The 27,933-nt window shown below is 34.9% G+C and overlaps 1 protein-coding gene and 1 pseudogene across 1 annotated transcript in view; one reads left to right on the plus strand and one right to left on the minus strand.

Moving 5' to 3' along the window:
- The window catches only part of ATRNL1 (attractin like 1), a 796,918-nt gene that overhangs the window by 120,011 nt on the left and 648,974 nt on the right, over nt 1-27,933 (plus strand). Inside the window, exon 10 of the mRNA XM_035029745.1 lies at nt 17,806-17,960. Coding sequence (XP_034885636.1) covers nt 17,806-17,960 — 155 coding nt within the window. The remainder of the gene's footprint in view (nt 1-17,805; nt 17,961-27,933) is intronic.
- LOC117998810 lies at nt 18,533-18,649 on the minus strand (annotated as a pseudogene).

Below are 27,933 nucleotides of genomic sequence, written 5' to 3' on the forward strand. Positions count from 1 at the left end.
GGGAGAGAGAGAAATAGGGTAATGGTGGGTAAAGGAGGTGGGGACAAAAGAGTTTTTTTTTTTTTTTAAGTTTGGAGAAATATTTGTTTTTTGGCTTATAGGGAAGATCAATAAGACATAAAACAAACAAACAAACAAACAAAACAACCCAATTATGCCAGAGGGAAGAATTTGCTAGAGGGAAGTACTTAGAACAAGTAGCTGTGGGATCCAGTGAACACAAATAGTGAGGATAGCTTTTAGGAGCATAGACATTTTATCATAGGAATAGGAGAAAAGGCAGGTTATATGAATATGGTTGCAAGCAAATGGGTAGAGGTGGCGAGAACTTGTGAAGATTTTGATTCTTTTTTATTCTTAATGAAATAGTGAAGATATCAGTTGGGAGAGAATGGGGGATATTTAGGAGGGTGGAGGGATGGGCAAAATGGATGAGGGGAAGTGGGAAATACAGGCTTTCTGTTATGGAGTGTATAAGTCTATGGAAATAAAAAGTACAGCATAGGGAATATAGTCAATGGTATTGTAATAGTGTTGTTCAGTGACAAATGGTAGCTACACTTGTGGTGAGCATAGCATAAGGTATAGAGCTGTTGAATCACTGTGTTACACACCTGAAACGAATGTAATGTTTTGTGTTAATTATACTAAAAAAAAAGAATTGGGGATATTTATTAGAGGTTTGAGGTTTGAGGAGAGAAGATGAAGTATGAAATGATCATTTAGGAGGAAAGTAGGGAAGTATGGTAGAATTGCTGGCAGAGTTGTAGTCTTGTGTGAGAGATATGTAATGTGTGAAAATAGATCATTTTTATATTTTCTTTTCTGTGGATTGTATTTGGAATGTACCAAGTTTTGCTATTATGAACAATTATAGTATATATGTTCTTGTTTAGTCTTCTCTTGTTTCATATACAGGTTTCTCTAAGCTATTTCCTTAGTATTATAAATGCTTGGTCATAGGCAATGTCATGCTCAATTTTACCCAACTATACTTCAACATCATTTTACTAATTTATACTCTTACCAGTCGTGAGTGGGAGTTTCCAGTTCTCTACAATTTCTCCAAAATGTGTTTGAGTTTTAAAATAAATTTTGTCAAAATGATGGGTATGAAATGGTGTCCCCATTTGGTTTTCATTTGCATTTCCCTGATTACTAATGAGGTGGAACATCTTTTCATGTTTATTGTCTGTATATTTCTTCTTCTTGTTTTGTCATATTGGTTTTTTTGTGTATCCTTCTTTTTGATATTAATCCTTTGTTAGTTTTATACTTTGCAAACCTGCTCTCTCCCAGATTGTGGATTTTCATTCTGCTCTTTGTATAATGTTGTTTAATGAACAGAACTTTTTAATTTAAATATAGAAATGATCAATCTTTTATGGGTTATATTTTGTGTTTTGCATAAATAATACTTCCCTACCTCAATATTTTCTATATTTCCTACCATCATTTTATAGTTTTGCCCCTCACATTCGGTTTTAATCCAACTGGGTAGGGATCCATTTTTTTTTTTTTTTTTTGATGTGGATATCTATTTGTCCCAGACCATTCCTTTAATTGTCTGTAATACTAATAAATATTTGTTAGAATTATTGCTAGGTGTTTGGTATTTTTTATACTTTTCTAAATGCTATCTCTATTAGTTTTTGAAGGGTGAGATAACAAATTATCACAAATTTATCCTCTCACAATTCTGTAGGCTAGATGTCAGAATGGAAATCAAGGTGTCAGCTGGGCCATACTTTCTCTAAAGGCTCTGGGGAAAAATCCTCTTACCTTTTCTAGCATCTGGTAACTCTGGGCAATCGTGGGTGTTCTTTGGTTGTAACTGCATTCATCCACTCTAATCTCTGCCTCTGTCTTCCCATTGCCTTCTTCCTGTGTGTGTGTGTGTGTGTGTGTTTTCTAATGGCCTTCTTATAAAGACATCAATCACTGGACTTAGGGCCCACTCTAATCTGGTGAGACCTCATTTTACTTAGCTAATTAAGTCTGCAAACACTATTTCCAAATAAGGTCTCATTCTGAGGTCGAGGTAGACACGAGTTTTGGGAGATGCTATTCAACCAGTATATTATCTTTTTATTTCTTTTTGGGCTGATATATGGAGATGCAGTTTTTTATATTACTTTTATGTCTAACAACTTGCTGTATTTTAATAACTTATGTGTAGATATTTTTCAGTTTTTTATAATAGATGATCAGATTATATGCAAATAATGGTAGTTTTGTTTCTTCCTTTCTGGGTCTTACAGCTTTTAATTTTTCTTACCTTATCATTTCAGCAACAACCTCCAGTTCAGTGTTGAATAGAAGTTAACAGGCATCCATTATTAGTTCTGAGCTTTAATGAAATGTTTTTGGTGTTTCTCCAGTAAGAATGATGTTCACTGTGGGTTTTGTAGATGTTGTTAAGAGCCTTTTTTTTCCTGGTTTGCTAAGGGTTTATATCATGAATGAATGGATTTTATCAAAGGTATTTTGGGGGGGATGATTATCTGATTTTTCTACTAAATAATTTACTGTGGGTAATTATTTTAATTATGTTATTATTAACCTAATTTGGGTTGAGTCAAATTTGGTCAATATGTATTATTTTTTGGCTTGCTAACATTTTGATAAGCATTTTTGCACTGATATCAGTAGATTTGCATGTGGTTTTCTTGCATATTCTTGTCAGCTGTCTGGTGGTAAGGTTATGTGGGGTGCATAAAATGGGTTGGGGACTATTCCTTTTCATACTTTGGAACAGTATGTGTAAGACTGGGAGTATTTTTTCCTGAATATTTTATGGTGATAACCTTCAAATCAAGTGTTAGAAAACAACTTTATGTTTAGAATTTAGGTACTAAGTCCAACATATGTAATGGTTATAAACCTATTTAGATGCTGTAATTAATTCTTAAGTTTTGATGAGATATATTTTTAGGAATTTATCCAAGAAATCAATGTCTTCTGTTGAATTGTTATAGAGGTGTTCATTATGTTCACTTAGAATCTTTAATTAATCAGCAGCATTTGTAGTTATGTTCCCTTTTAATTATTTTTAAGCACTATCTGCAACTATCTACTTAATAACCATCTATTATCTATAATTTATTATTTTTTTCTCAACTAAGAGTGAGTTGTTGACATGATGCCCTTTAAATCTAAATATTTTTATATGTGTTTACTAAAAAACAAGGACATTCTCTCCCATAACCACAATGTAGGTATCAAATTTAGGAAATAACATTAATAGAATTTATAATCTAATCTACACATTTTATTTATCTTTCCCAATGGTCCTATTATCTTTTATTAAAAAGATAACACTTTTTTTATTGCTGAATTTGATTTCTTAATCAATTTTGCATGTATGTTCACATGTGAAATTGCCTGTGGTTTTCCCTTCTTACACTATCCTGCTTAGGTTTTGATATTTTTTTCCTTGCCAGGTTTGGATATCCTTTCCCGATCCAGGATTATATCTAAAATCATACATGCATTTAGTGGTCATGCCTTTTTAGTCTTTTTAAATCTGGGACAACTTCAGTCTTTCTCTTGAAGAGTGTACCCAATCTGGGATGTTTCCTTGTGATTAGATTCAGGTTTTTAATTTTTGGTAGAATACCAAAATGTTTCCTTCTATGTTTTTTTTTAAACAATTTTTATTGACATAAAATTCATATAACAATATTCCCCATTTTAGCCTTTTTTAAAGTATACAATTCAATGGTTTTAGTATATTTATGTTTTACAACCATCATTACTAATTCCAGAATATTTCCATCACCCCAAAAGAAATCATATACCTCCCTAAACACTCTTCCTCCATCTCCTAGAAACCACTAATCTACTTTCTGTCTCTAGATTTGCCTATTTTTGATATTCATATAAAAGGAATATACAATATATGGCCTTTTGTGTCTGGTTTCTTTCACTTAGCATAATATTTTCAGACTTCATCCACACTGTGGTATGTTTTAATACTTCATTCTTTTTATAGCTGAATAATATTTCACTGTATGAATATACCACATATTGCTTATCCACTCATGAGTTGATGGGACATTTGGGTTGTTTTCATGTTAGGATATCATGAATGAGGCTGCTATGAACATTCCTGTAGAGGTTAACTTTTATATATTGGTTAAAGTGGTGGTTAAAATGGTTCCAGTTTTCTCAACTGTAAAGACACAGTTTTTCCTTTAAACACCTGTGGAGAGATACTTTTAGACTATGTAAGTATTCTGTTTCTTATTTTTACCTAATAGTTTTTTATTTTTTTTAATTAATTAATTTTTTTTAAAGATTTTATTTATTTATTTGACAGAGTGAGACACAGCAAGAGAAGGAACACAAGCAGGGGGAGGGGGAGAGGGAGAAGGAGGCTTCCCGCTGAGCAGGGAGCCTGATGCGGGGCTCTATTCCCAGGACTCTGAGATCATGACCTGAGCCTAAGGCAGACGCTTAATGACTGAGCCACCCAGGCGCCCCTACCTAATAGTTTTAACATCCACTGATCATTCTTGTGAGAACGTTATTAACGATGGTTACTGAATGGTGATATTTAATTTTATTATTCCTTCTAAATCACCCTGAATTTTTCTTTATTTTGTTAAATGTTTTATAATGAATTACCATTTTTCTTTATTTTGCTGCTCAAAGTGTCCCACATTTGGCCACTGTGAGCTCCTTTCAGCCAGGCTACTGTATTCTTTAGATGTGTCCTTATTGTCTTTGTGCACTCCTCCACTTTCTGGCACACATACAAAAAAAATTCCTTTCACATCTTGTTCTTTCCCTGCTGGAATAAGTAGTTTTCCCAAGGAACCCACATTCCTTTTAGTGGAGAATAGCGTTTAAAAACCAAGATTAGGGCACTAGGTTTGTTTATTGCTTTTTTGATGTTTACAGATCCTCTCAGAAGATAGAGCCAGAAAATATGCAAACACACATCTATATCTATTTATAGAGACAGGTATATATCTCTGCCTCTATATATCTGTTGGTCGCCTAAACCCTGTCTGTCTAAACTGCATAATGATGCAGTACAACATCACAGGATTTATTCTAGCCTTCCTCTCTTCCACATTTGTAAACGCCTTCTGACAGTGAGAAACCTGGATCAAAAGATATCTTTGATTCTTTCATTGGAGTTTTGTAATTTTTGTTACATAGATCTTATACATATTTTGTTAGATTTATGCCTATTTTATTTTTTGGTGCTAATATAAATGGCGTGTGTCTTTAATTTGAAGTATTCATTATTCATTGCTGGTATATAAGAAAGCAATTGACTTTAGTTTATTTTTTTTCAAGATTTTATTTATTTATTTGAGAGAGAGAATGAGATAGAGAGAGCATGAGAGGGGGGAGGGGCAGAGGGAGAAGCAGACTCCCCGCTGAGCAGGGAGCCCGATGCGGGACTCGATCCCAGGACTCCGGGATCATGACTTGAGCCGAAGGCAGTCGCTTAACCGAGCCACCCAGGCGCCCTGACTTTAGTTTATTAACCTTGTATTCCTCACCTTGCTATAATCACTTAGTTCCAGGGATTTTCTGGTTGATTCTTTGGGATTTTCTCCATAGACAATCATGTCATCTGTGAGCAAATACAGTTTTATTTATTCCTTTCCATTTTGTGCATCTTTTATTTCCTTTCCTTATCTTACTGCATTGGTTAGAACTTCCAGTATAATGTTGAATAGGGGTGGTTAGAGAATACTTTTTGCCTTATTCTTTTTCTTAGAAAGAAAACATCTAATTTCTAACTGTTATGTCTGATATATGTGTGTGTGTGTGTGTGTGCGTGTATGTTTTTTTTTTTTTTTTTTGGGTAGATTTTCTTTATCCAACTGAGGAAGTTCCCATCTATTCCTAGTTTGCTGAGAGTTTTTATCATGAATAGATGCTGGATTTTATCAAGTGATTTTTCTGTATCTGTTGATATGATCATATGATTATTCTTTATCCTATTGATGTGATAGATTACATCACTTGACCTTCAAATGTTTAATCAGCCTTGCATACTTGGATAAATCTTATCTGCTTAATCATTAGATTAAAAATATTTTTAACTTAAATTTCTCTCTAGTAACTGAATATTTTTTCCTTGATCCATATATTTCCTTTACTATTTACTAGATAGTGTTTATTTTGTAAAAAGAGATCATAGACCACTAGAATTTAAAAGGGAAATGTGCTATATTTTGTTTAAAAACATTCAACTTGATTTCCGCCCCCTTCATTCTTCCCCTCCAATCGGAGGGGGAGACGAACCATGAGAGACGATGGACTCTGAAAAACAAACTGAGGGTTCTAGAGGGGAGGGGGGTGGGAGGATGGGTTAGCCTGGTGATGGGTATTAAAGAGCGCATGTTCTGCATGGAGCATGGGGTGTTATACACAAACAATGAATCATGGAACACTACATCAAAAACTAATGATGTAATGTATGGTGATGAACATAACAATAAAAAATTAAAAAAACCCATTCAACTTGAAAGTGCTCTATATTTGACAGTGATATAATTTTGTATATATGCTGCTGAAGTGAGCACAACAGTTGTATAATTTTGAATCTATAGATTTCTTTTGAAACCAGAAAGGCTTAGGAAAGAATGAGAGTCAAATTTTAGATTAAGCCATCTGTAGTAGTTTATTACAAAAGCCCAATATTCTTTCTTTTACAGCCTTATTGAGATGTAATTCATATACCATAAAATTCACCCATTTAAAGTACACTATTCAATGTTTTTTAGTGTAATTCACTGAATTGTCCAGTCATCACCACAAATTTAGAACCATTTTATTCCCACAAAAGGAAACCCTGTACTTATTAGTAGTCACTCCTCATTTCCCCTCAAACCCACAAAGCTCTAGGTAAGCTCTATTCTACTTTCTGTCTCTATAGATTTTTCTTCTGGATTTATGAATGAATGATACAATATGTGTTTTTTTTTTTTTTTAAATAGTGGGCTTCTTTAAGCATAAGTGAGAGCATGATTTCATATTGTAGAATGTATCAGCAGTATATTTCTTTTTTTTGTTAAAATATATTCCATTGTATGGATAAACCACATTTTATTTATCCACTTGTCAGCTGATGGAAATTGGGATGTTTCTACTTTTTAGCTATTGCTAATAATACTTCTATGAACATTTGTGTACACATTTTTGTGTAGAAGTTTGTTTTCATTGCTCTTGGGTATATATCTAGGAGTGAATTTGCCAGCCTAGAGTTACTCTACATTTAAATTTTTAAGGAGGGGCGCCTGGGTGGCTCAGTCGTTAGGCGTCCGCCTTTGGCTCAGGTCATGATCCCAGGGTCCTGGGATCGAGCCCCGCATCGAGCCCCGCATCAGGCTCCCTGCTCCGCGGGAAGCCTGCTTCTCTCTCTGCCACTCCCCCTGCTTGTTTTCCTGTTCTCACTATCTCTCTCTCTGTGTCAAATAAATAAATAAAATCTTTTTTTTTTTTAAGATTTTATTTATTTATTTGAGACAGAATGAGAGAGAGAGAGCACGCACATGAGAGGGGGGAGGGTCAGAGGGAGAAGCAGACTCCCTGCCGAGCAGGGAGCCCGATGCGGGACTCGATCCCGGGACTCCAGGGTCATGACCTGAGCCAAAGGCAGTCGCTTAACCAACTGAGCCACCCAGGCGCCCATAAATAAAATCTTAAACCAAAAAAAAAATTTTTTTTAAGGAATAGCCGGACTGTTTTCCAAAGTGGCCACACCGTTTTACATTTCCACCAGCAGTGAATGAGGATTCTAATTTCTCCATATCCTTGCCAAGACTTATTATTGTCAAACATTTTGATTACAGCTACCCTAGTGGGTATGAAATGGTATCTTCATTATAGTTTTGATTTGCGTTGTTAAAATGGCTGTTCAGATTAACCATCTTTTCATGTGCTTATTGGCCATTTATATAGCTGCCTTGGAGAAATGTCTATTAGGATCCTTTGCCCATTATTTAATTTGATTTTTGTCTGTTTTTTATTGAGTTAGGAGGTCTTTATATATTCTAGGTGTAAGTCCCTTTATCAATTATATGAGTTGCAAATATTTCTCCCATTATGTTTGTTATTTTTCACTTAGTTTATAGTGTTCTTTGAAGCTCAGAATTTTTAAATTTTGATGACATCCAATTTGTTATATATTTTGTCACTTATGCTTTTGGTGTTAGATAATATCTAAGAATCTGTTGCCTAACCCCATGCCAGGAATATTTACTTCTGTATTTTCTTCTATGAGTTTTATATTTTTAGCTCTTAAATTTAGGCCTTTTATCCATTCTGAGTTAATTTTTATCTATATTGTGAGAGAGGAGTTCTTTTTTCTTTTTTCATGTAGATATCCACTTGTCCTAGAAACTTGTTGGAAAGAGTATTCTTTCCTTTACTTGAATTTATAATTCTTTGAATTGGCTATTATGGTCCCTTGAATTTCCATATGAAGTTTAAGATCAGCCTGTCAATTTCAAAATGAAACAAAACTCCAGGTGGGATTTTTATGGGGAATGAGTTGAATTTATAGATCAAATTATAGAGTATGGCCATCTTTTTTTTTTTTTTTAAGATTTTATTTATTTATTTGAGAGAGAGAGAATGAGAGACAGAGAGCACGAGAGGGAAGAGGGCAGAGGGAGAAGCAGACCCCCTGCTGAGCAGGGAGCGCAATGTGGGACTCGATCCCGGGACTCCAGGATCATGACCTGAGCCGAAGGCAGTCGCTTAACCAACTGAGCCACCCAGGTGCCCCGAGTATGGCCATCTTAACAGTATTTTGTTTTCCAATCCATGAAAATGGGCTGTCTTTCCATTTAGTTAGGCCATCTTTAATTTCTTTCCTTAATATTTTTTAAAATTTTTACAGTATAAGTTTTATACTTGCTTTGCTAAATTTATTCCAAAATATTTTATTGTTTTTGATACTATTGTCAATTGATTTTTAAATTATTTTTATCTTAGGATTTTGCATTGGTAGGTATAGAAGTTGGTAGGTATAGAAGCTCAACTGATTTTTCTATATTGTTCTTTTACCCCATAGACTTGCTAAACTCATTATTTTATTTTATTTTTTTAAAATTTTATTATGTTATGTTAGTCACCATACAATACATCATTAGTTTTATTTTTTAAAGATTTTATTTATTTATTTGAGAGAGAGAATGAGAGAGAGCATGAGAGGGAAGAGGGTCAGAGGGAGAAGCAGACTCCCCACTGAGCAGGGAGCCCGATGCAGGACTCGATCCCGGGACTCCAGGATCACGACCTGAGCCGAAGGCAGTCGCTTAACCAACTGAGCCACCCAGGCGCCCTACATCATTAGTTTTTGATGTAGTGATCCATGATCCATTGTTTTCATATAACACCCAGTGTTCCATGCAGTACATGCCCTCCTTAATACCCATCACCGGGCTAACCAATCCCCTCTCCTCCCTCCCCTCTAAAACCCTCTTGGTTTCTCAGGTCCATAGTCTCTCATGGTTCATCTCTCCCTCCAATTACCCCCGCTCATTTTTCCCTTCCTTCTCCTAATGTCCTCCATGTTATTCCTTATGTTCCACAAATAAGTGAAACCATATGATAATTGACTTTCTCTGCTTGACTTATTTCACTTAGCATAATCTCCTCCAGTCCCATCCATGTTGATGTAAAAGTTGGGTATTCATCTTTTCTGATGGCTGAGTAATATTCCATTGTATATATGGACCACATCTTCTTTATCCATTCATCTGTTAAAGGGCATCTCGGCTCTTTTCCACAGTTTGGCTGTTGTGGACATTGCTGCTATGAACACTGGGGTGCATATGGCCCTTCTTTTCATTACATCTGTGTCTTTGGGGTAAATACCCAGGATTGCAATTGCTGGGTCATAGGGTAGCTCTATTTTTAATTTTTTGAGGAACCTCCACACTGTTTTCCAAAGTGGCTGTACCAACTTGCATTCCCACCAACAGTGTAAGAGGATTCCCCTTTCTCCACAACCTCCCCAACATTTGTTGTTTCTTTCCCTGTCCATTTTTGCCATTCTAACTGGTGTAAGGTGGTATCTCAGTATGGTTTTGATTTGGATTTCCCTGATGGCTAATGATGATGAACATTTTTTCATGTGTCTGTTAGCCATTTGTATGTTTTTTTCAGAGAAGTGTCTGTTCATCTCTTCTGCCCACTTTTTGACTTGACTATTTGTCAGATTGGTAGTCATGTGCCTTCTTTCATTCTTGATTTTATTTTTTAAAAGATTTTGTTTATTTATTTGAGATAGAGGAAGCAAGAGAGAGCGAGCAACGAGCTGGCGGGAGGAGCAGGGGGAGTGGGAGAAGCAGACTCCCTGATGAACAGAGAGCCTGACCTGGGCTCAATCCCGGGATCCGAGATCATGACCTGAGCCAAAGGCAGATACTTAGCCAACTGAGCCACCCAGGCACCCCTCATTCTTGATTTTAATAATTTGAGTTTTCTGTCTCCTTTTATTCTTGTTCACTATACCTAAGGGTTTGTCAAATTTTTTTTTTTCTGTCTTTTAAAAGAAAGAACTTTTGGCTTCATTGATTCTCTCTATTGTTTTTCCAGTCTATTTTATATCATATTATTTCCTGTTCTAATCTTTATTATCTTAAAATTCTTTTTGTTATAGGTTTGGTTTTCCCTTTTGTCCAGTCCCTTTTGGTTGAAGTTTAAGTAATTGAATTCTCATTTTTTCTTCAAATACATATGTCTGCAAATGTAGATTTCCCTCTAAAGTATTGCTTTTGGTGTATTCCATGTTTCATTCATCTCAAAGTATTTTCTAAAATGCTTGGATTTTTTTTCTTTTTTCTTTGACCCATTTATTATTTTGGAGTTTTTGTTTCATTTCCACATATATGTGATTTTCTCAAATAACTTCCTTTTTGTTTTAATTATTTTAATTCCAGTATAGTTAACATTCAGTGTTATTCAGGTTACAGTATAGTGATTCAGCAATTCCATACATCACCTGTGCCCATCATGACAAGTGCACTCCTTAATTCCCATCATCTAGTTAATCCATCCCTTCACACCTTCCCCTCTGGTAACCAACAGTTTCTTCTCTATATAGTTAAGAGTCTGTTTCTTGGTTTGTTTCTTTCTCTCTCTCTCTTTCTCTTTTTTTCCTGTGCTTGTTTTGTTTCTTAAATTCCACATATGAGTGGAATCATATGGTATTTGTCTTTCTCTGACTTATTTCACTTAGCATTATACTCTGTAGCTCCATTAATGTCATTGCAAATGGCAAGATTTCATTCTTTTTTATGGCTGAATAATATTCCATTGTGTACATATACCACATCTTTATCTATTCATCTATTGGTAGACACTTGGGCTGCTTCCATAATTTGGCTATTGTATCCTAAATAATTTCTGTTATTTATTTTTAATATAATTCCACTGTGGTCAGAGAGCATACTTTGTATGATTTTAACACTTTTAAATTTACTTAGGCTTATTTTATGACCTAGCATTTGGTCAGTCCTAGAGAATGTTACATGTACACCTGCAAAGAATGTATATATTGGTGTTGTTGGCTACAGTGTTCTCCATATGTCTGTAAATTCTAGTTGGTTTGTGGTATTATTCAGGTATTCTATTTCTTTGTTTATCATATAGTCAATCCACTTTTGAAAGTGAACATTGAAGTGTGCTACTATTACTGATTTATCTATTTCTTGTATTCTGTGCATTTTGCCTCATTTTGGGGGGGTTCTGTTGTAAAGTCATATATGTTTATAATTACCATATCTTCTTGATGGACTGATCCTTTTATCACTGTGAAATGTTACTATTGAAGTCTGGGAACATTTTTGTTTTAATGTCTATTTTGTTTGATGTTATTATAGCCATTCCAGCTTTCTTATGTTTATTGTCTGCATAATATCTTTTTAAAAACTCTTTTCTTAATATAGTCGTACCTTTCCATCTAAAATAAGTCTCCTAGAGAGAGCGTATAGTTGGTACCCTTCTTTTTTTTTTATCCTGTCTCACAGTCTCTGTCCTTTATTTGTATATTTAATAGCTTTAATTTAATGTTATTTTTGATATAGTTGAATTTGTCTGCCATTTTACTCCTTTTTAAATATCTCATTTGTTATTGTAGATAATGCTTTTTGTTACTCTTTTTTATTGCTTTTTGCATTAAGTAAATATTTTCTAGTGTAACATTTTAATGCTTTAATAGTTTTTAAAAAAATACAGTCATTTTAGTTACTTCTTTAGTGTTGGTTCTAGGGCTTATCATCTATATCTTAACTTACTAGAATATACTTCACTTACCCTAACTTCACTCCAGTGAAATATAAAAATGTTACTCTTATAGAACTCTATTCCCTTTTTCATCTTTTTTTGCACTATTATAATCATATATAATATCTGTATTTGTTGCAAGTTCAAAAATATATTATTATACTAACAATATAATTTTGTCTCTCAAAGAGACAGAGTAGAAAGAAGAGAAAATATATATTCGTATGTAAATTTGTTATTGAATATTTTTGCGTGCTTCTTTTTCATTTGTTCCTGTTGATTTGCATTACTATTTGGCATCTTACATCAACAGAATTTTGCTTTCATCTGTTACTTTGTGTTGTTATTGTCAAATATATCGCATTTCTATATGTTACCGGTCCAACAATACAATTATATATGTGTTGTTTTATAATAATTGTTTTTCAAATTTATTAGGAAAAGAAAGGAGAAGAAATATGCATTCATACTTTGTTTTATAATTACATAATTGCCTTTTCTAGCACTCTGGTTTGAAATAACTAATCTAAGACTGAAGAACTTCCTTTAATATCTTATAAAGCAGATCTTCCACCAACAAATTTATTAATTTTTATTCATCTGGTAATGTCTTTATCTTGTTTATTTTTGAGAGATAGTTTTATAAATACAAGATTCTTGGTTGACATTTTTTTCCAGATTTCTTGAGCTTTAATTGACAGATAAAAATTGTGTATATTTAAGGTATATATGTGATATTTTGATACACATACACATTGGGAAATGATTACCATTGTCAAACTAGTTAACATGTTCATCATCTTATATAGTTCCCATTTTTTTTTGGTGTGTATGGTGAGAATACTTATGATATGCTATCTTAGCAAATTTCAAGTGTAGTAACCATGCTTTACACTAGATCTCCAGAGCTTATTTATCCTGCATAACTGAAATTTTTATGCTTTGACCTACATCTCACCTTTTCGCCCATTCTCAGCCCTTGCAAACCACCATTTTACTTTCTGCTTTTTTGAGTTTGACTTTTTTAGATTCCACATATAAGTGAGATCATGCAGTATTTGTCTTTCTGTGTCTGGCTTATTTCCCTTAGCATAATATTCTCCAGATTCATCTATGTTGTTGTAAATGGCAGGATTTCTTCCTTTTAAAAAGCTGACTAAATGAGATAAATATTTAAATACATAAATATTTATATTGCATTTTCTTTATTCATTCATCTATTGATGGACACTTAAGTTGTTTCCATATCTTGGCTACTATGAATAATGCTTCAGTGAAGGTGAAAGTAAAGATATATTTTTGAGATACTGATTTCATTTCCTTTGGCCATATACCCAGAAGTGGGATTGCTGAATAGTATGATTGCTCTTGGTAGTTCTATTTTTAATTTTTTGAGTAGGCTCTATACTATTTTCCAAATTGATTGTACCAATTTACTTTCCCACCAGTAGTGTACAAGAATTCCTTTTACTCCACATCTTCAGCAACACTTCTTATTTCTTATCTTTTCTATTATAGACATTCTAACAGGTATGAGGTGATATCTCATTTTGTTTTTATTTGCATTTCCCTGATGATTAGGGATGTTGAGCACTTTTTCATTTACCTGATGATAATCTGTGTGTCTTCTTTGGAAAAATATCTATTCATATCATCTGTCCATTGTTTAATTGGATTGTTCCTTTTTTTATTGAGTTTTGTGAGTTTTTATATATTTTGGATATTATATTTTCTCCATTCTGCAAAGCTAGGTCCAGTACTGAGGGCCTCCCATTTTTTTCCCTTGGACAGCGCCTGAAGTGTTCAGGGTTATGCATCTTCTACCAGTGCAACAGAGTTGACCCAGCTATCTATGTGTGCTCATGAACCATCTGCAGAAGCTCAAGTGTGCTATGTGGGGGAGGGATTTATGGATTGCTGGGGGCATATTTGTGCTATTTGGGGTATGTCTGCAGGTGATGTATCCTATGAAGTTCATGGGTGGGCCTTTTGGTAGAGTTCATGAGATGGTTAGTAGAAATGTTGAGTCTTTGTTGAGTTCTGTGCCCCAGTTGCTGTGAACACCCTTTTTTCTTCCTCTGCCAATCTTATCTTTCTGGGTGGGGTAAGAAAGAAGTGGTCCTCTTGGGCATAATCCTACTTGGCTGTGGAAGCCAGATGCGCACTATGTTCTCACTTCCCCCATGGGAGTAATTGTAGGTCGAAGGGGTTTCTCTTGGGATTGAGTGGTGTTGCCTTGGGGGAGAGGTGATGTGGTAATATGATATTGTTCTTCTTACCCTCCTAGAGCCTCCTATTCTTGGAATTTTTGCTTGAAGTGGTCCTGGGACTTCTGGGCTCCCCTAAAAGTACTCTTACCTCTCCATAGTTGATAAAATCTGTTTATGTGGGAGGATGAGGTCAGAAAACTCTTATTCCATCATCATATGTCACTCCCTGTATTTTGACATTTTTTTTTCATTCATCATGTTGTATATGTCATTTCACTGCATTTTGACCTTTATTGTTTCTAATGTGAAGTCAGCTGTTTGTCCTATTGGGGTTCTCTTGTATGCAAAAAAATCTTCCTCTTGCTGCTTTTAAGATTTTCTCTTTCTCCGTGGTCTTCAATGTTTTTACTATTTTATGTCTGAATGTGGTTCTTTCTGTGTTTTTTCCTCCTTGGAGTTCATTGAGCTATTTGGATGTGTATATTAATGTTTTTCTCAAATTCAGGAAGTTGTCAGACATTATTTCTTGAAAATTTTTTACCGCTTTCCCCTCTGCACTAGTATTCTCAGTAAATGTATGTTGTTGCGGTTAGTGGTGTTCTACATTTCTTATGGGCTTTGTTCATTTTCTTCTCTTATTCTTCAGATAGAGGAATCTCTATTTTTCTATCTTCTACTTCATTGATTTTTTTCTTCTGCTTGCTGAAATTTACTATTAGACTTCTGTCATAAACTTAAAAATTTCAACTCTTATACTTTTGAATTCTAGATTTTCTTTTTCTTGGTAATTTCTGTATCTTTTGTTTTATATTTGATAAGACATTGTTATATTTTCCTTTACTTCTTTAAATCTGTTTTCTTTAAGACTGAACATTTATAATAGCTGCTTTGAAGTCTTTTTTGCTTCATCTGTCATCTGGAGTCTCTCCAAGGCAATTCTGTTGCCTGCTTTTTTTCTCCTGTGTATAGGTTACTCTTTCCTGTTTCGTTGCCTGCCATAATTTCCCCTGAGCACTGGACATTTTAGATAACATACTATAGCAACTCTGGATCCCGGTTTTTCCTCCTTTTCTGGAACTGTTGTAATTTTATTTATTTAGTGACTTTGCTGAACTGTTTTAGTGAAGTTGCTCTCTTCCTCCAGTGGATCCTTTGATGTTGTTCCTCAAAGGAAGCAGCCTGGGGATGCACAAAATCGTCCCTGGATGATGGTAATTTTAGCAGGGTTCTCTGACTTTTTCCTCTGACCTCTCTGGTAAGCTATCTGACTCTGCATTACAACCACATGCTAGCCACCACTACTCTGCATTACAATGCTCTGGGGCATAAATTGCTCCTTAGTCTGTTTGAATTCAATTTCAACCCTTTTTCATGGGTAGTCTTTGAGGCCAGTCTTAGAGATTCTGACCCTAGTAGGGCTCTTATTAGCTGTCTTTTTCCCTGCTTTTCTCTGGTGAACTCTGTGTTCTATGTTTTAGCTGATTGTTCTTACGGAGTTGCCAACTTACAACTTAATTGCTTACAATGGAAACCTCCATAGTTTTTGAGAGTGCCCTTAGGCATGAAGTTTCCCACCTTTTGTTACAAATAAACTCAGTTCCCTTGGGAGATCTGTGGTGCTCTCTTTTTCTTAGCCTGCCTCTCCCGAGTGTGGGGTGGGGTGAGACTCTGTGCCACTACTTTGGAATTGTAGGTGGGGTTAGTAGTCTGTTCCTCCTGGAGTGATACCACTGTGTTCTGTGCAGGCAGTAGATGGGGACGGTGGCCTTTGCTCTTCTCAGCTTGCATAGAACTTCTGTCCTATGACTGATATGGGGTGAAGATTTGTTGGCCCTCAGCCTGCTAGGCCTGAGCGTATAGCTTATACCCTATGAATGGGGGGCTAGGTAGAGGATGAACACTCAGACCTCTCATGCTTTCTCCTGGAATAGAGCTTTTGTCACCCAGAACTGGGGGCCATGAGAAGTATTGGCCGTCTGCTGTTCCTGGTTAGGTGTCAGTGGCCTGGACTAGGAGCTGAGGAATGAAGGAGCTCTCTGTTCTTAGCTTTACCCACCGGGGGCTAAACTTCCTCCATGCTGAACTGGTTGTGTGTGTGTGGTTGGGGAGGATGCTGATATGGGGAAGGATGGGACTAAACAATGTGTTAAATATCATGGACTGCTGCTGTTCTTACTGAAATTCAGTAGACATCCTTGAGTAAATATTTACTTGTTGCTCTCACTAAATTTTTCTGAGAACTTAAATGTCTTTTTTTTTTTTTTTTTGGTAATTTTTACCAATTATAGTTCTCTCCCTATAGAGTTTGTGGAACTCCTTATCTTGCTATTTCGGAAGTCAGCTCCATATTCTTTAAGCATTAATTGCTATAGGTTTTTGAGATATATACTATATACCTTACTCACTATACTATATGTACTGGGTTTACATTCTGATTCTTTTTTAGTAGCAGTGCTTTATTTAGGAATACTTAAGAAGTATTGATTCATATTGATTCATATTGAGTAATGCAGTTTATTATATATTAGTACATTAAGGTGAAATATAATTGTGAGCATATATTTATAGTACTTTCAGTTAAACTTCAATTAATTAAAAACATTTATATTAATTTAGTGTTTCTCAAAAATGCAGTGTGATTTTACACAATATGGATCTATCTCAAAAATAATCTTGAGCAAAAGAATGTACATACAAATGAATATGATTCTGTTTTATAAAGTACACCGACAACAATACAAATAAAACAAATAATCCTAAAATTGGTATGGAACCACAAAAGAATCAGAACAGTGGTAATCTTTTTAAAAAAAATCTCAGTACTGTTTACTTAGTTGTGTTCATCTTGTGAAAATTTATTGAATTTTAGACTTATGTGCATTTTTATGTATGTTATATTTAAATAAAAACTTAGTGTATTATGAGATCCATATGAATTATTAGTTTTAACTGAATACAATTCAGAGTAAATTTATTATATTCAACTTTCTATTTACTTTTGTATTTAAAACTGATGGTACTTTGGTCCTCTAGTTTTAAGGACACATGTTTCCTACTTATAAAAGTTCAAAATATAAATTATTATAAAACCATGAACAATTATGTTTAATATTGTGCTTCCTCAAAATATTTTAAGATACTGTGAATCTCAAAATATTTTAAAAATACTGAAATTTAGAGGCCATTTATGAGTTGTTAAAAAAAATAAAGCATGTTATTTTCATAGTTCAAAGGAAAATTCTATATGCAAGTTAGACCCTTTATATAATATATATAAAATCAGGGAGGTCTCTTTATCCTTTGTAATACATTTTTAAATTTTATCCTGTAGGACTATTTTGAAAGAAAGTGGGTTTGCCAGATACCTTCATTCAGCTGTTCTTATCAATGGAGCTATGCTTATTTTTGGAGGAAATACCCATAATGACACTTCCTTGAGTAACGGTGCAAAATGTTTTTCTGCCGATTTCCTGGCATATGACATAGGTATGTATCTGTTAGGATTGTACAAAGTAGAGGAAATTATCAGAAATTTGTCATGTAGAGGTTCTCAAATACATTAATTGACAGCATGTGTATATGTCATTTTAGAGATAAATTCAGTGACAGATTATGAATGGAATTTTAATTTCAGCACACTAGTAGTATAGGGCCAGGAGAACGGACATTCTAGGTTCGAGCATCCCTTTTGAAGGCTTTTGTACATTGTATCCGTATGTGAGCACTTTATCAGTCTGTTGTGTTGCCATATTAGTTTTGACATATGGAGCACTGTTAAATTACGTAAATTACAAATAGGAATGCAAGCATTTTAGTATTAGTGGGTATGAGCAAAGATGCATTTAAATTAAACATACAGATATAGTTACTTGGTGTAGGAAGATGATAGAAGTAAAGAAAGGAGTATAGAGACAGTAGAGCTAAAGATGTAAGATGTGGGGACAAAATGGAAACCCAGAACATATCTAGGAATGGAAGTAACTGAATAAGAGTATTTTCCAGAGAACCAGAAATACAGTGCACTTACCCAGTTTGCTTAATTTTAATTACGCTATCTGTAGTCCTACCAATTTCTAAATATTAAATGAATGTATTTTTTGGGAAAAGTTTTCAATTAGCAATAACCGCGCCTCGGATAAACCTCATTGGCTACGATACTGTCACTGCACAAAGCTAAATGAATGTATTTTTTGAAATACTAAATTTAGCTACCCAGTGGACCTTTATAGTGAAAATATTTCTTCTTCTTTTTTTTTTTTAAAGATTTTATTTATTTATTTGAGACAGAGAGAATGAGAGAGAGAGCACATGAGAAGGGGGAGGGTTAGAGGGAGAAGCAGGCTCCCTGCCGAGCAGGGAGCCCGATGTGGGACTCGATCCAGGGACTCCAGGATCACGACCTGAGCTGAAAGCAGTCGCTTAACCAACTGAGCCATCCAGGCGCCCGAAAATATTTCTTCTCTTTGTGTCATTTTATAGATGAAGCCTACTTGATATTTAAAATATACTTAACTGTAGTTCAGAGCACTTTTAATTGATCGTGTAAAGTAATATGCCAATTTTAAGCTATTATGAAACTTCCTGATAAATTAAAAGAAACCAGAGAATAACACATTTAATGGATTTAAGAGGTATACTTTTGCTCTTAAACATCATAAAGGCACATACTTTGAAAAATTATTTCAAGTGGTGGCATATAAAGAAAATTATGCCTATTAATAAGAACTTTGGTTTTTATACTGTTACACATTTGGAAGGAAATTCCTAGTGATAACATTAAGCATACTTTTGGAGTCTAAACTGTGAGTATCTGTCTGTGATTAATCATTAAAAAGAATCCACTGCCTTTAGGATTTTTAGATACTAAATAGTTAAATCTTTGCCTTTTTGGACTAATAATTTGAAGTGATAACTCATTATCAAAATTGGATTGTCTTGGCTTATAAATTAGTGCTGAGATCCTGAAAAATGAGTTAAATGACGTACTGAATCTAGGCTCCTTTTTATGATTGTCATTGCCAGGCTGGGGGCTGTCAACATACTTTTTTGGCTGTGGTGATGAGACAGTAAGCTTACTTCTCTGGAGGTAGAATGAAGGAATTTTGTTTTGTTTTGTTTTTCTTTTATGAATAAAAATCCTAGAAAAGTATAGAATTTGTTGTTATTGTTAAAAATCTATGAAGTGAGATTTTGAACTTTTTCAGAAGATTCTTCAAGGAGTTTCCATCTACTCTCTATACTTTAATGAAGAAGTTAATGTTGAGCTATTTCGTAGCTAACATATTGGGAAATTATTTTTATTCCTTCCATATTGTTCAAGATTATTATATTTTAGAGTTTATGTATCAAAAAAGCTTACCTACATGAAAACTATTAGAGGTATTAGTTTGAGTGAGAGAGAGATCAGATTATCATTATTCTAATTACTATTTGTTAATTGTTTCTAAGGATTAGATAGTATGCTAAGGGCTTTTTACACATATCTTAACCTCTCTAATAGTTTTGTAACAAGGTGTTAATAGACTCGTTTCCAGAATTTTAAGCCCCAAACCATGCAGCATTCCTGGTACATCTAGCTTTTGTGACTCCTAAAACTTGCAGTAGTCTTTCCACTTGAGTACCACATGCTGCTGTTTGGTTGGGTCCATTTTATGTTCTTAATTTTGCAACAAATTATCAGACACTTAGGTTTCATAATGTTTCTTAATGCTGTGGAAAGATAGAAGCAAATATCAGTTTCATTTTTCAAGCAAATTGTTCAGGTGGGAGAAAGAATAACATTTTAAACAGTTTTATACTTTAACATAACATTAACAATTAACAACAAAACATTAACAATATTAACAAAAACATAAAGCAACCATGTGATTCAACATAGGATAAAAGTATTCTGTTTTATGTCATTTGATTATTTTTGTGCAGTTCCCAATAAAGCTTTCCCCCCAAATCTGTTTTTATTCTCTTGAGTTTGTGGCATCAAATGTTGGAATATTTTCCTGGGAAAAGTATTTTTATATTTCAGAAAATGTCTTCCAAAATAATTGTTTTCCTTATGGAGTATATTTTTGGGGAATAAAATACAACCATTACATAATGAACCAACTGGAAAATAGGTCTGAAAAAAAGGTCATCTTGCTAATTTTTCTCTTTAGTACATTACCCTTGGACTTTTATGGCATATTTAACTTGAGTGCACCTGAGGAGTTAGCTTTGTGTTTTATGATGTTTAAATAAATAGGAATATTTGTGTCAATACTAATTTCTTATTGCTCTAAAAAGTACTATTTCAATCTTATTGCCATAGTAAATTTTACATAGTAAATATTGTTAATCTTTGAGGATATAACCTTGCCTTCACAATTCTCATTGTTATATTATAGATGATAGATGTGGAAGGCACATGCCAGTGATTTTTTAACATGGCTGTACCTTGGCAACCTCTTTGAAGGTTGTAGGAAAAAAAAACTTAGGTCTTTATAAACTGATTCTCTTAGATTAGGCACTGAGCATCTATATTTTAAAAAAGAAACTCAAGTGCTATTGGTAATAGACCCAGGGCTGGTGAATGAGACTGAATCAACTATAACATATAGAATGATATTACTTAATGCTCTTGTCTGTAAATCTAGCTTGAAATCAGATAACTTTGTTATTTTTTTTTGTTATTGTTAGTGGTATTATTATTGCTTTCAGAAAGTCACCATGACACCTTATTCAAGTTTAAAATGATCTTTGTGGTAAAGATAACCTTCTGCTAAAGATGTAATGGAATAACATGCCTTGTGTTCATCTCATGTTATTACACATTTATACTTTGAAACTATTTGGTTGTGCAAAGTACACATTGTCATAAAAGTTAGTTTTCTAGCGTTAGAAGGAAAAAAGGTATCAGGTTGGTTGTTTTTCATATCTCTAAAGTGTCACTAGGTAGTTTGAGGATTTCAACATTTACAAATGAGAGATTGTCATGAACTGAAACATACCTTAAGATTGAACTGAATTTGGAGACAATATTTCAGAATCATCTAATTAAGAGCTATTATAAGAATTTTTGGTAGGCCTAACATAGAATTATGAGGCTTTTAATTACAAATGGTAGTCGTTATTCTCCAGTAAGAAAATTTGCCCAATGGTTAAGGGGATGTATAGAATTCTGAACAAACTGTTTAGGGGGATGTATAGAATTCCGAACAAGATGAAGGACAACTCGTAGATACAGTGATCATATATTTTTTTCTTCAAAAAGATAGTAGTAACATGAAAATGTGATTTCATGGGTTAGAGTAGGGAGTAGGATTTATATTAGAAATACATCTTGCAGAAAGCAGATATATTGAAACTGAAGCTGAAACTTCAAATCAGATCAAAATAATAATTTTTTAAAATTTTTATTTTTTTTCAAGATTTACTTATTTGAGAGAGAGAGAGTACTCAAGCAGGAGGAAGAGCAAAGGAAGAGAATCTCAAGCAGACCCCCCTCCCCCGAGCGTGGAGCCCCACATGAGGCTCGACCCCAGGACCCAGAGATCATGACCTGAGTCGAAATCAAGAGTTGGATACTTAACCAACTGAGCCACCCAGGCACCCGTATTTTATTTTTTTTAAGTGAGCTCTACCTCCAATGTGGAGTTTGAACTCATAACCCCGAGATCAGGAGGTGTGCTCTACCAAGTGAGCAAGCCAGGTGCTCTAATAATAACAGTTTTTAAAATAAATTTCTTGAACATGACAGTTTTACTTACGATGTTAATTTCTTGGTAGGTGATTATTTAAAAACAAACTCAGTAAACAAAGCTTAAAAGTAATTTCATATTTTGAGAAGTATTATTATTTTATTTTTTTTATTTTTTTATTTTTTACTTTTTTTTTATTCTTATGTTAATCCCCATACATTACATCATTGAGAAGTATTATTATTTTAATTGGTAATGTGTAATAATATATATAGTTAACCACACAGTTAAAACACAGTGAAGTCATAGTTCACGATACCATTAAAAAATCACTTGACTAGTTATGAAGCATAGCATGCATGTTTTGTACACCCCCATAGAGTGTGTGTGTGTGTGTGTACAATGGATACAATTTTATAAGGTATGTAATTTCATTAAAAATCATATTTAAATTAAAACATCTAATTATTTAATTTTTTGAACACTCCAGCAAAATTATAAAAATTCCAACCTACTTGCTCTTCATGTTTATAATTATTTTCGTTTTCTGGAGGTTATTTTATTCCTTTCCTTGTTAATCAATATTTCTCTATGCCCTTTGTTAAATTCTTAGGGTTCTTCCCTGGTGAAAGCAGCACCCCTTGTCTGGTCACCTGAAAGAATCTGTTTGTTTCTGTTTGTCATCAGAAAAACTCTTAAAATTATTCACACATTTTTTCACTGCATTTAGCCAGCTACTGTTTCTAGCTTTACTCTATTTTTTGCTCAAGGGGTTCTTTCTATAATATACCATTATATAGAAGAAATAGGAGCTTCTTTTTAAAAAAGAGGCCAATAAGTAAAGGAAAAAGTGACCTTTCATTTTGAGAAAAGAGAGAACTAGCATTTGTCTAATGTTTCCTGTGGTGCTTGGCACTTAACACGTGCTTTGTGATATAATGCCTCATAACTTCTAATAACACCTAACTAGTATGTATTATTACATTCATTTATAGGGAAAGAAACTGATTTAGCATGGTTAAACCCGAAGTCACATAGGTCATAAGATGGTATATTTAAAATTTGAACCCAAGCCTAAGTTCAGATTTTTTTTTTTTGATTCTACCACTATGCTATGATAATGATTTTTTCCCTGATTTAACAGGAAAATACTTGAATGATCTTTAATTGGGGAAAGGGCATATAATATTTGTTAATGTAGCAAGCCACTCAAGAAAATTAGCTTTATTAGTAGATTTAGAGTTAATCAGATTTTTAAGGTATCTTTGAATTTTATTGTGCCTCCCCTCTCCCACAAATTAATCAGAAAACACTGGTCTCAAGATAGAAAATCAAGGAGAAAGAATAATGAACAATAAATCTCTCTTTCTCTTAACAAATCTACGAGCATTTTGAGAGATTGTTTTGAATGCAAAAATTGCTTAATACAGATCTTGTAATAAAATGTAAAACTGAAAGAAAAATTTTCTTTCTTTCTTTCTTTTTTTTAAAGATTGTATTTATTTATTCATGAGAGACAGAAAGAGAGAGAGAGAGGCAGAGGGAGAAGCAGGCTCCCAAGGAGCAGAGAGCCCGATGCAGGACTCGATCCCAGGACCCTGGGATCATGACCTGAGCCGAAGGCAGACGCTTAACCATCTGAGCCACCCAGGCGCCCCAGAAAGAAAAATTTTCAAATGTCTTAACAAAACCCCAGGGGAAGAAGGCAGGGAAAGGCAGTCATAAATATAGAATCAAAAATTTAAAATAAATTGTTATCAAATAGAACTCGACAGTGTTTCAAAAATATAATAAACTATGACCAAGTAGGAGTTATTCTAGGAACTCATGTATGATTCATTATCAAGGAATCTATAAATATCATTTTTACATCAAGACTATGTACAGAAGCCAAAGGAAATATCATTGTATGTTAAAACTATAAAATCATTTCAATTAAGATTGAGAGTCGAATAGTGATACACACTTTTCCTGGCAGAGAGTAAGAAACTAAATAAATATTCATTGAGTGAATATCAGGACAAAATCCTGAGTGGAGCTGTGGTTAGATAACCTAGGAAAAGTGTGCACCTTTTTACACTATTAGGAGAGGGTTTGACCTAGTGGGGGATAAACCCAGTGAAGCACCATCACTTAAGGGGCAGGTAGAAAAACATTTTGGCAACATCCAGAAATTTGGTTTTCTTTTACAAAATATACAAATCATTAATATAAGTTTTTCTTTATATCCATCTAGTTTTGAGTCATATATATATGATCTGTGTGTTCTTTCTAGTAATATGAATACTGACTGACTTTTGAACTTGCATTTCAAGTAGATTATTAAAAGGATCTTTAAAATTTGTCCTTAAAGTTGCACAGATACATATTTTCATGAAAAATATGAATATTTATAGAAAAATTAGCCAATGAGTATGCATTTTCTACCTGCACTATTTTATGCATCATTGATAAAATAAACCAGTCTCTAAATTTCAGCATAAGTTCTTACTGTAATTATGTGGCCCTTCATAGGGAGATAGTTCTGGCAGCACAGTATTCTGACTGTTGAAATTTGGGTTTGGGATAATGGTAACTCTAATTTCTTGATCCTATGTGTATTGAGTGTACGGTTTGTAAATTAATATTTAGTACCTTGCAGTGTAAGTGTTTTTTAAAATGTGTATTTCAGAGAGTATATTTTAGTTTGGTCATTAGTCCTGTGTGGTTTTTCTATTGTCATGGAATGGTATTTTTGTCAGTTTTCTTGATGTCAGTAGGCCATGTGGGTTTTGCTCTCATTTGTGTAGCCTTGAACTGTTTGTTAAGTGATAATGACTTGAGTGCTCTGGAAATACATTGTCTTCTTGGCAAAAAATACAATTATAGATTGTAGTCAGATTAATAATATAACAGACTTTGTAATGTAATAATGGGAATAGACTATATGTAAATAAATTATATTAATTTAATATTGAGCTTTAAGGCATTTGATAACTTCTACGTGTTATAGGAAAACCAATCTGTGTTTTACAATGAATCATGATCAAGAATGTGAAAATTCAGCTACAGAATTTATCTAGCCCAACCTTCTGTTTTATAGTTATTGAAGAAATTGGAAGGGATAAATAGAAAGCCTATTTGTTTTTATTTTTTTTATTTTTTTAAAGATTTTATTTGTTTATTTGAGAGAGAGAGAATGAGAGACAGAGAGCACAAGAGGGAAGAGGGCAGAGGGAGAAGCACACCCCCTGCTGAGCAGGGAGCACAATGTGGGACTCGATCCCGGGATTCCAGGATCATGACCTGAGCCGAAGGCAGTCGCTTAACCAACTGAGCCACCCAGGCGCCCTAGAAAGCCTATTTGTAACAACCACTCTTATCTTTTTCTCTTCTAGTTCTGTTGAAAAATCCTGGCATGTTGGGCAAATATCAGCAAGCATCAAAAAGTGTTTATATCTGCAAAAGTTGCTTACCTCCACAAGCTTTTCATAAGCTTGCAAGTTAAATTCTGTTCTTCCTAAACAATTTTTTTTTAATTTTATTGATTTATTTGAGAGAGAGAGAGAGCATGAGAGTGGGGAGGGGCAGAGGGAGAAGGAGAGGCAGACTCCCCACTGAGCAGGGAGCCCCACACGGGGCTTAATCCCAGGACCCTGGGATCATGACCTGAGCCAAAGGCAAATGCTTAACCAACTGAGCCACCCAGGCATCCTGTTTTCTAAGCAATTTTATGAATGAAAACAATTTGCCAGCAATTTTAAGAAACTGCAGAGGAAACTCACATTTATTGTACTGTATCAGTCAGTACAGGTTAGATTATACTGTGGCAACAAACAATCCTGCCACAGTCCGAGTTCTCTGGAAAGCAAATTCTGAGACAGAGTTTAGTGTTTGGGGTACAAATTGGGTCATTGGGATTAATAGCTGTGATCAGGAGGTAGAAGAAGCAGGATTGGGCAGAGGGAAAAGTCAAGTAGACTTTAATAGCTGCAGCCAATCCCAAGGGAACTCTAGCTGAAATGTCCATCAGAATTATTCTTTGTTAGGATGAAACAGCCAGGCCTTGATTAGTCATTGTATGAGAGTCACTCCTAGGAGGGTAGGAACTTGGGTGAGGAAGCTCTGTATGTAGTTAAAGCAGTCTCCACAGGGGCTGGTAGCTGAATGATGTTAGGTGACAGCCAGCCTAGCAGCAGCGGCAACAGGTTCTTCCTGAAGGTGTATTTAGGCAGTGCATGTCCATGTTCATCACAATTCATTCTTTGAACTACTCAGTCCACTTCAAATACATTTGTCAAGAGCTCCTCTAGGATTCCAGTGACCCATTCTTCCTGGGGAAAACCTAGATTATTCCTTTGGCTTCTACAGCTGGTCTCAGGGCTACAACTGATATTCATTATGTCCCCCCCCCCCCCATTATTCTTTCTAAATATCCCTTACTCTCAGTTGGAACCTCTTCTGATCTCTGTGACTTACCTGGTAGCATGACCCAGACCCTTACCCTTAGGTATTTGAACCCCTGGTCATCATGTACCTCCTGCTCTGGGTATTGAACTTGCCCATTTACCATTACCCTTGGCAACAGGATACCAAGGGACACCTAAGTGGATCATATGTGTACCAAACATATTCCCCTGCCCTTATTTTGTAACAGCAGTCCTACCTCCCTTTGATGGTCAGGGCCAATTATCCCTGCCAAGATGGTGACTCCTCTTTTGCCTGCTTGCTGGTACCTTGACAGAAGGAGCCTGAAGTGCCTAAGTGGTAGCTATTCCCTACCCTGGGAACTAAGCTAACTCTACGTTATAGTTCAGTGGGACATTGCTATGGCCCGCCAGAATATTTCCCCTTTGGGGAATAAGATCTCTAATCCTGCAGAACCCAGATTTCTGGGATAAGAAGCACAAATTACTCAACTGTATCACTGAAAGTGAGGCCACTAAGAGTGGCTTTTATTCCTTGGTACCTGGACTTTTATATTCTTCCTACTGGGGACAGACCACCATTTAAAAGTTGCTAAATTCCAAGGTGTATCCTGCATCCTGGTGTTTCATTTGTGCCTATCGAAAGGTTTATCACATTGTGTGTTACAGGATCCAGTGGATCCCATGGTTATGGGCTCATTCCTGTACTTCATTTGCTGTAGTGTGTCTTCTGATTACATAGGATCCTGTGCTGCTTGATCAAACACTTCATAATTTCTAAGGCAGTCATACTGGTTAAGACCCTGTGGTTGGGAAAATCAAACTGATACTCAGAGTACGTATCTATTCTTGTCCTAATGAATTGTTGGTCAAATTAGAGTGGAAGGGGCCCAGTTGTCGTCAGCTTGCCACTAAGTGTATATTTGGTGGCCTTGGGGGATAGTTTTATCAAGGGACCAGAGTTGATATCTTGCTGACAGGCTGGACAATTGCCAGTAACAGTAGCTAGAGCAGCTTTGTTCAGAGGAGCCCCGCTACTGCATTCCTAGATGACTTCCATCTCTCTATCGTGGCTAGTGTGTCCATATTCTCATTGTGCTAGCACTGGGGTGTCCTTTAATAGAGACTAACTGATATTAGCTGTTTTAGTCATTTGTTTGCTTGTTGTTTACTGTCTCTTCCATGTTAGATGCACTCTGATGCCTTTAATTTGTGTCACAAAGATCTTTATATTTTGTGCTCATTCCAATATATCCATCCACGTGTCTTTACCCCAGGCCCCTTGTTTCTGATCGTCCAATATTTCTGTTTAGCTGTAAGATGACAGATGCTGGTGCAACAGTGTTGGGTAACCTGGGGTCTGAGCTACCTGTTCACGTA

Source organism: Mirounga leonina, unplaced genomic scaffold (assembly GCF_011800145.1).
Source record: "Mirounga leonina isolate KUSES-001 unplaced genomic scaffold, KU_Mleo_1.0 Mir_114, whole genome shotgun sequence".
In the NCBI taxonomy this organism is placed as follows: Eukaryota; Metazoa; Chordata; class Mammalia; order Carnivora; family Phocidae; genus Mirounga; species Mirounga leonina.